This window comes from Cervus canadensis, chromosome 6, assembly GCF_019320065.1.
Source record: "Cervus canadensis isolate Bull #8, Minnesota chromosome 6, ASM1932006v1, whole genome shotgun sequence".
NCBI lineage: Eukaryota > Metazoa > Chordata > Mammalia > Artiodactyla > Cervidae > Cervus > Cervus canadensis.
In genome coordinates, this window is record NC_057391.1 from 19,669,564 (window position 1) to 19,678,783 (window position 9,220).

General features: G+C 57.8%; 1 protein-coding gene across 5 annotated transcripts; it reads right to left on the reverse strand.

Annotated features, from left to right (window-relative positions):
* Positions 1-1,235: 1,235 nt before the first annotated feature.
* Positions 1,236-8,496, reverse strand: CPNE6 (copine 6). Of its 5 annotated transcripts, XM_043471111.1 has the most exons (18): positions 8,270-8,493; positions 7,654-7,812; positions 6,212-6,383; positions 5,613-5,792; positions 5,181-5,255; positions 4,947-5,021; positions 4,746-4,829; positions 4,566-4,655; positions 3,973-4,077; positions 3,658-3,744; positions 3,372-3,431; positions 2,977-3,110; positions 2,847-2,901; positions 2,705-2,756; positions 2,250-2,383; positions 1,917-2,153; positions 1,539-1,713; positions 1,236-1,438 (listed from the first exon to the last, which is right to left on the reverse strand). In XM_043471111.1, exons 3-17 carry the CDS (start codon positions 6,377-6,379, stop codon positions 1,576-1,578), a joined length of 1,674 nt encoding a protein of 557 aa, XP_043327046.1. In that variant the 5' UTR covers positions 6,380-6,383; positions 7,654-7,812; positions 8,270-8,493; the 3' UTR covers positions 1,236-1,438; positions 1,539-1,575. The 5 variants fall into 5 exon arrangements, with proteins under 5 accessions (XP_043327046.1, XP_043327045.1, XP_043327048.1 ...); XM_043471110.1 differs by having other exon boundaries at positions 6,212-6,425; positions 7,654-8,494; XM_043471113.1 differs by lacking the exons at positions 7,654-7,812; positions 8,270-8,493 and adding an exon at positions 6,906-7,631.
* Positions 8,497-9,220: the final 724 nt, after the last annotated feature.

The window sequence follows — 9,220 nt, forward strand, 5'->3', positions numbered from 1 at the left end:
GAGTGGCTCATGGCACCTTGAGCACCTCCTCCTCCACCCCCTTCCACTGGTATCCTTGCAGGGAGAGACTGGGGCAGGGAAGGTCCTTCTAGGAGCCTGGCTCTCCTCCTGTCACTTTGGCTCTCCCCCGATCCTCATGTGTTCTCTGCACCTGTGATCTAGACCTGCCACCATTCATGCCCGCCTTCTTTAACTGGCTGAGGCCCTGCACGACACGCGTAAGGGCAGAGATGCCCATCCGTAGGCATCTACTCCCACACACATAACTGGGCCATGTGTACACACACTTGGGTCACAAGTGGGCCATATGGGTACACCACAAATGGAAGTTGCACATTTATGATTAAGTGTGGGCCCTTTATTCACATGGGTCCAGACTCAAGTTCTAGGCCTATTAGTTCTACTTTGACTATAGGTAAGCTTCAGTCAAGCCTCATTTGCTTTGTCAGGAAAATGGGGAAGATAATGGTAACTACCTAGTGAGAGTGAACACATTTAAAGCACTAAACACAAAGCTTCACATGTGCTAAATGGCAATGTTTGTTGTCCATATTATAAACAGTACACAGGGGATTCCCTGGCAGTTCAGTGGTTAGGACTCAGAGCTTTCACTGTGGGGGTCTGGGTTCAATCTCTGGAACCAAGATCCCACAAACCTTGAGGCACAACAACAACAAAAAATGTACACAGCTGGACTTCTGAACCACTAAAGGCTTATGCAGTTCATGAACACACACACACACACACACACACACACATTCATGCACCAGGAAAATCAGGCTGCACAGACCTTAGATACCCCCTCTGTATTCATAATTCACTAGCAGACCTGCTGCCCTCCTTCAGTCCCCTACTCCCCCCTTCTCAGCCCGCCCCACAGCTGTGTGGGGGCTGGAGTTCAGCCCCTGGGGGGCTCAGCTAGGATTCTCTGGAGACAGCTTAAGAAGGCATCAACTTGCCCCCTTGACAGCCCCTTATTACCCTTCCATGTCTGGTAATTAGCCACCAGGCAGCCTGGGCTACCCACCCCCCATCCACAACCGCCCCAAAGTTGGGAGGTGAGGGTAGGGACTCCTCAGATCTCATTCACACATAGTTGGGGTAAAACTGCAGATACCAGACTGCTTGGGGATCTCTGGCTCAGAGTTCAAAAGGTCCTGGTCCCCATTTCTTAATGGTGTGTGTAGGGTGTTATGGATGGCCCAATGGGCATCTGACACATGACGGGTACAGGCTGAGGTGCTAGGAGTGCTTTCCTTTATTAATGGCCAGAAAGTCAGGATCACTGAAAAAAGTCACCGAGGGGACATGAGGCTGAGGAGTCTGGGGCCTGGAGAGATGGGGTGGGGCTCACCACTCACTTCCGGGACCCAGAGGGCACACCTGGTCCAAGAGGGAGAGGCTTGGTCTCTTGAGTCACAAGGGTCAGAACAGGCACCTGGGGGAGAGTGGGATAGTCATAAGCACCCTCTTCTACGCCACACTCCCAGCCCAGATGGACCCCACCAAGCCCCACCCTCTAGTGTCCCAGGACTCACTGAGAGACTGAGGGAGTGTCCATCAGGTTGTCGGCAGTCATGGGCTAGGGCTGGGGGTCGTGGCTGGCGTGCAGGGCCTGGGGGGCCCGGGGCTGATGCCCTGGCTGGCGTAGTACTCCACCACCTGCCGGGGCACCTCGGCCAGGACACACTTTGCTAGCGCAGAGGGTGAGGCCTGCGTAGGGGTTGGGGTGGGAAAGTGGTTAGGGGAGGTAGAATGAGGGAAGGCGGGGCTCAGGTGAGGGGCAGAGCTTCGGGTGGCCAGCCGGATTCCCGCATCTTTCGTGGGACATCAATCAGGTGGGAGAGATGGGTCAGATCTGGAGGGCAGGAGGAGCTGAGGAGCCCTTCGGCCGGGAAGGGGCTCCGGGCACTCACATCCTTGAAGTCCCGGAACGGCACGAACTGGACGATGTCGCGAGCCGCGGGCACCCCTCGGGGGCAGCGCAAGGTACCATCGTCGCCGTCCAGCAGTCTCATGTCAGAGAAATCGGCATTGCCCACGCCCACAATGATGATGGACATGGGCAGGCGGGAGGCGCGCACGATGGCGGTGCGGGTCTCAGCCATGTCGCTCACCACACCGTCTGTGAGCACCAGCAGCACCGAGTACTTCTGAGGACAGACAGAGTGGGGGAACGGTCAGCTCTGCGGCCTTGGCGCGCCCTGCACCCCCCGCCCCCCACCGGCTCCACCCCCAGGACACCTAACCGTGGCTTGGCCAGTGCTCTGCTCCCGCTGAGCTGGCTCCGCCACGCGGTTGATGATGGGGGCCACGTTGGTGGGGCCATAGAGCTGGATCTGGGGCAGGCAACGGCGGTAGGAGGCAATGACCCCTGAGATCTCTGTGGGCAAAGAGGTGAGAGCGCAGAGATTAGCAGGGAGCTCTTCCAGACTCCCTAAAGTAAGGAGGCATTTCCTTGTCTCAGGACTGCCCTGCCACCATGATCCTCACTAAGCAGGAGAGTTGGATGGTTCAGGTGCTGGTAGAGTTGGGTGGGCAGATATCTGGTCAGGGGCTGAAAGTCTTACCAAATGCATGCAGACACTGGAACCATGAAGGGGCAGGGGGCTGGGCCCATGGGAATGGAGTCTGTGCTCCTGCATGGGAGTGGGCAGCAAGCTATATGAAGGGAGGCAGGGCTGGTGGGAATCTCCTTTCTTACCTTCACATTCAGGATTTTCAGGGTCAAAGTTGATAGCAAAGTCATGGGACACCTGTGAGGGGAAGGTGAGGCCAGCCAGCGGATGTTTTTCCTTCCTGTCTGAGTCTCCCAGCATCTCCTCTCCTACCCTTGCCCAGCCTACCTCGAAGTTGGGTGGGATTCGAGCTCCAAAGCCAAATGCTGGGAACCGCTTGTCACTGGGGAGAAGAAGAGGCTATGGGGGCCCATCGCGCAAGGCATCCCAGCCCATCCCCCACCCCATCTCCTGCTACCTGTCGTAGTCCTGGCAGATGCCTCCCACTGCACGCAGGGCCTGCAGGTAGTGGTTGGGCTGGCGGGGACTCAGGCAGTGCAGGGACTGGCTGCTCCTTGGGTCCCCATTGGAGGCCGTGAAGTCGATTGCCACCTGGTGCAGATGGGGAGAGGATATGCTGCATCCGTGAGAGCCACCAGGGGGGCTAGGTCAGAGCTAGGGTCTGTAGGGAGGACTAAGGGGAATCTGAGCAAGCCCCCAGGTAGCCTCATCTTGGAGTCGGGTGAGGGGAACAAGCTGACCATGCTAAGGCTCATTAGAGGTCCAAGTAAGGGAAGTGTGGATTCTGGGCTCCTCTGTTCACCAGGGCCTGGCCCCGCCCCCTTGGCTACCTCCCCACCCCAAGACCTTTACCGTGAAGCTGATCTGGCAGCCCCCCATGATGTAATCCAGGAAGGTGTGCACCTTCTCCACCTGGTGGGAAGAGGGGAGATAAGGTGGAATGCTGTCCCTTGAGGAGGGAGCTGGGTGGGGCTTCTGCAGGAGAAATGGAGGGGCCAGAGTTTTTGAGGTTGAAGTTGGTGGTGGATAGGATGAAGGTTCTCAGGTCCCAGGAGCAGGGAAATGCTCTTTGTAATGAGGGCAAGGTTGAATCTGAGGTTGCCATGGGGTTGTGGCGGGTGGGGAAGGGCTTGCTTACCGTGCACTGGGCCAGCACTACGGTCCCTGAGCTCTTGTAATTCTTCTTCTTGTCCCGGTACTTGGGGTTGATACAGTCCCACTGCATCTAGACCCCACATACCCCACAAGCCCAGGGTCTCATCATGTGACCTTTCCTCCCCCTTGCAGTGGAGCCTCCCAGAGCAGGACCCTCACGGCTCAGTCCTTAGGCTGAGCCCTGAGTTTCCCACCCTCTCCACCTCCTATTGTGTGTGAGGGGCTGTTCAGCATCTCCTTCAGGATTTTCCCAGGGATCTTGATGGGATTCTTGGGGAGGGGAGGGTCTTTGCAGTACCTCCTGCCCAGGGTTTGCTGTTCCTTCCTGCATCTCCTGGAAGGTGCTGGTGAACTCGCCAATGAAGTCATGCTTCCCACTGGAGTCATAGTCATACACCAGGAACTGAAAAGGCAAGGGAAAACAGGGACGGGGGTCAGGATCAGAGAGGCTTTGCAGTGGTTCAGTGGGGGCAGGAGGAGGGACTCAGGGAAGTAGGGCCCTAACAGTCACTAGGCCCAAACAGATGTCCTCAATCTGTCCAGAGAAGCCACTTGCTGAACTTCATCCTTTTTTTTTTTTTTTTTTTATTAGTTGGAGGCTAATTACTTCACAACATTTCAGTGGGTTTTGTCATACATTGATATGAATCAGCCATAGATTTACACGTATTCCCCATCCCGATCCCCCCTCCCTGAACTTCATCCTTTGGCTCGGTCTGGTTGGGACTTGGCCTCTGATAGAAGCTACATTGATATAGGAACATTGAGCTGTGACTGGTTCTTTATCCCACAGTGGGAAAGGGGGAGAGGGAGGGGCCTGCACCCTCAGGTGGACGGTCTCGGGCAGAGGCTGGCTGCTCTACCAGGCTGCCTTTACTCGTGGGGCCTCACCTTGAGAGGCCGGTGGATATCACAGCTGCACAAGGAGTGCAGGGACAGACGGAATGGCTCCCAGCTGGGGTTCAGATTGTTCTTCACCACCTTGGAGAGGCACAGAGAGCTGGTCACCGCCAATGTAGGTTCACGTATTCTGCCCTTCCTCTTGCCTTCCCCACAGCCTCAGGCACCCACCTCCGTCCTCCAGACCAGCTGGTCGCTCTGGTCCCCGTTGGTCTTATAGATCTCCATGAAAGGGTCAGACTTGCTGAACAGGTCCTGGAGACGCAGGGGAAAGGGTCCCTGAGCCTGGTGAGGTTTGAAGGGGAGGTGGCTAACCCCAAGGGTTAGGCTTCCTAACGGTGGAGATGGGGGCCTAAACTCTGGGGTTCCAACCTTGTTGTCCAGCTTGTGGGCTCTGAAGGTGAGCTGCACATAGTCGTTGGTGCCAGATACCTCTTCGGCCACAATCTGCAAGGGGGACACAAGTGGCAGGATTCCCCCACGCCACCCCCACAAAGCCCTTTCCCTTAGGTGGGGGCCAGCCCTGGGGGCAGGATGTCACCACGGTTGTCCCTGCAGGGGTGTTGAATGCCCTGCCCACGGGTGAGTACCGGTGACCTTGCCTACCGTAATGGTGGACTTGCCCGCGTTCTTCCCATTCTTCAGTAGCAGAGGCTTAGTGACCTTGGTTTGTGACACGATCTGGGGATGGAGTTGGAGGGAGACCCAGCTGTGACACCCCCACCTGCTTTGGCCAGGGTACAAGGGACAGGGTAATAAGCGCCCTTTGATCGCTCACAGGGGCTGCACTTGGGCTAGAATTGGACTTAATTTCCATGGCAACCTTAAGAGATCGGCACTGTGATCCCTTGTTGTTTAGATAAGGAAACTAAGACTCAGAGAGGTTAGATATCTAGCCCAAGGCTGCACAGCGGGTGAATGGCGGAGATGGGATCCAACCCCCCAACTGAACTAACTCCGCAGCTTATTCTGTCTTCTTTCGGTTTCCGGAGGCAGAACCGTGGGGGTGGGGGTGGGGGTGGGGGTGGGAACGCAGACCTGCCCCAAGGTGCACTCGGTGGAGCCGAGGAAGGTATCGTTGCGGGGACTGGTGGATCCGTCCTCGGCATCAAACACGTGGAACTGCAGGGGCTGCTTCTCCTCGAAGAAGTACTCCAGGGCCAGCACCCGGGAGAAGACGGGGCTGGAGCAGGAGCGCAGCACCTCTGTGCGCTCCACCTGCGGCAGGAGGGGAGCCCACCTCTGGGAACCCGGGCTGCTTTGCTCTGTCCTGGACTGCCCCCGGTCTTGCCAGCTTTCCTCAGGTTCCCGTGCCCCAGAGACTGGCTCCTCCCTCCCTGGGCTGAACCCCGAGCTTAGGGTGCTGCCTGCCCCAGGACCATCAGCCCTCTGGGGCTCTCATACTTGGAAGCAGCGCCACTGCCTTTGGGGGCCATCTCAGGACCCCATAGGACCCTGTGAGCTTTGGTCCCTGTGAAATGCTTTTTGTGTGTTTCGATGGCACCCGCATCTCTAGGGTTGCCCACCCAGACTGGAAGTGGCCCCTGAGAGTCCTGATCGTCCCCGGTGGCTGCCCCCACCCAGCCTCCTCCCTCTCAGTCCCGGAGGTCCGTGAAGGAGAGGCCGGCCACTCTCACCTCCACCCACTGCTCATCGGAGTGGAGCTTGAGCAGCACACAGGGGTGGGGCTTGGTGAGTGTGTCTCGGTCGAGGAGGCCGTGGCAGGACACCCGCAGCTCCACTCTCGAGGCCCCCAGCGTCATGGCTGGGGGCTCGGGCACCCAGGCCATCTCTGGGTCGGACATGTCTCTGCGGGGACAGAGCAGACACTGGCCACTGGAAGGGGGACACCTGCCAGAGGCGGGGTCTGTCTCTGGGAGCCCGGGCCCCACCCCCTTCCCGTGCTTCCGGAGGCCCTGGCATCTCAGGATCTTCGTCCCCCTGGCCTCACTCGGCTCGCCCTGAGCTCTGAGCCTCTCACTCTTGCACCGCCCAGGGAGTCCTCTTGTCACCCCTGCTGGCCTTGTGTGCATGGATGGGGCTGGAGAGGGCTTGGGGGTTCCTGGCAGCCTTGGTTCCTGGGCAATCGATTGATCCACACTTTCCGCTACATCAGCGCCTTCTGCTATTTCCCGACTGATGTTTGAGCCAGCGCTGCACTCAGTCTTGGCTTGAGGAAGCTGAACTGGGGCAAGGGGGTGGGGAGGGGAGTGGAGGGGGCCCCCCGGCAAGCCTGAAGAGGATAGTCAGGAATGGAGGCTGCAGTGGGCAGGAGGAGACAGGTTGGAAGGTGCCCTGCAGGGCTGTCCCCATCCACCTCCCCCGACTCACCTTCTGGTTGGCTGGTGGAAAGGGAGGGGTGGTGGGCTTGCAGAGAAGCAGAGCTCAGCCCCTGCTGAAATCTCCTCTAGGTTCCTGGCAGTAGCTCCCACTATGACAACACTGGCTTTCCTCCCCACCTCCCTTGTTCTCACACTTCTTGGCAGCACTGGCGCTGTCTCTTAGCGACAGGATTTTTGGGGAGCCTCGGCCCCCTCCATGCTGCCCGTGGGATGCACGCACGCCACCCTCCCCCAACAGTACCAAGCTTCGGGCAGCAGCATGCAGGGGTACGCTGGCCCGAGTTCATGGCCGGTCCATCCATCTCTCTGTGTCTGTCCACTTCTCAGGGTGAGGCTGTCTGATCTCATGTCGTGCTTCCCCGGCGAGTGTACGTTGGTGTGTCTGAATGCCCCCACCCCGTGTCTATCCCCTAGTCGGGTGTCTGTCTTCAGGAGGTTGTGACAGTTCCTGTATCTCCCTCAGAACTGGGACCCTTCCCTGGCTGGGTACCCCGTCCCCACAGTGTGTGCCTTTCTGGATTCATGAGGGAGGGTCTGGGTTGGGGGGGGTGGGCTCTGCCTTCTAGCCACAAGTCTCCCAGTTCCCACAGATCCCCTGAGTCGGGCAGGAGCATGTGGTGGTGAGGGTATTGGGCAGGACTGGAGACCTCTCTGGAGGCTGGGGGCGATGTTGTTATGGAGACTGGGCCAGGCTTGGGCTGGGCTGGGGCTGGGCGAGGGATGAAGGGTGCGCTCACCTGGGCTCTAGTCGGGGGCTCCTCTCTCCGGCTCTCTGGCCCTGGCCCTGACTCCCTTGCTGCTCCAGCCGCTGGCGCCGGCTCCGGCTCCGGCTCTGCTGCTATTTATGGGGCCTGGATGGGGAGGGGTGGGGGGGCCGAAGCACCAGCTCCCCCACCCTGCACAGACCGGTTGGGAGGGAGAAGGGGGGCAGGGCCATTGCTTGGGAGGGAGCCACGGAGCCAGGGGAGGAGGGCGGGCTGAGGGTGGCTCGGAGGCAGGACCCCCGCAGACACAGTGACATACATCTTCCCCTCCTGCCACACCCACACCCAGCATCACAGAGAGGCACACATTGCGGTTGTGCGTGCACACACACACATTCACGCCGGGAGCTGATGGAGACATACGCACCCACGACTCACAGGCTCACACACAATCTTGACACAGACAGGTGCCAGCACATAAACTCACCGCGACACCATGACAGTTTCAGCCTTGGGGACGCACGGGGAGACACACCCGTCTCACGTCGCTCTCCACATCACATTTGTTAAGGACATTCGCAGTCACATACAGAAGAACACAGGGCTATACTTGTCACACACACACATACCCTCATTCACGCCCACCAACCTGAATACAACAGAATGGAGATCTTCACGTGTCCCTTAAAGGACATTACATATCATGCTGAGCCTCATAGCTTTTAGAATTCAAAGTTCCACCTTTTAACAGGGAGACAAGGAAACGGACACAATTGCTTAATAGCACACAGTGTCACATCCCGGTCACGAAGCCCCCTGAAGACAGGGGCTTCCCAGTGTGTGCAGATGTGCTGGACTGATTCCGGAGGCATCTTCCTGGTGCCCGTAACTCACCCCCAACCCTGAGATTCAGCGCATATGGCCACATCCTGTGGGAGGGGCCGTGCCACGCACAGATCTTGAGCAAACAAGACATTAGTCATTCCCTAGTGAGGCCAGGGGAAAGGAGCAATTGTCTGGACGCTGCACGTGAAGACATCTGGGAACATGGCGGTCTGGATGAGTATGACAGAAGGGTCACCAGGGCACTTCACTTTCCATCCCCAAAGCTGCTCGTGTATTAAGGTAGCAACAATTTACTGAGCATCTCCTGGGTGCCAGGCACTGTGCCAGGGGTTGGGGCTACACTGGGGACTAAGTCACAGCTCCTGCCCCTCGGGGAGGTGTGTGCATATAGAACAAAAGTCCCACAGGGATGATCAGAACAAATGCATTGAGATACGACAGGCAAAAAGTATGCATCTATTGAGGAGGCAATGGGCCACAAGAGGAAGGGCTCAGTTTGGATGAGTCAGGGGAAGGCATCAGGAAGGGCTTCACAGAGGAAGAGGCTCTTGAGCAGCATCTTGGATGCTAAGCTAGCATTTGTTAGTACACTGATGGGAAACGATTAATTTTAAACATTGATCTTCTCTCGCTACAGGCACTTCTGCTCACCTGCAGGCCACTCTACTATTGAGATTTCTGACTACTGATGGTGCCCTCGGGATGACACACCACCATTTAATTCCACCATTAGTGAGCCTGCCTGTACATAAAC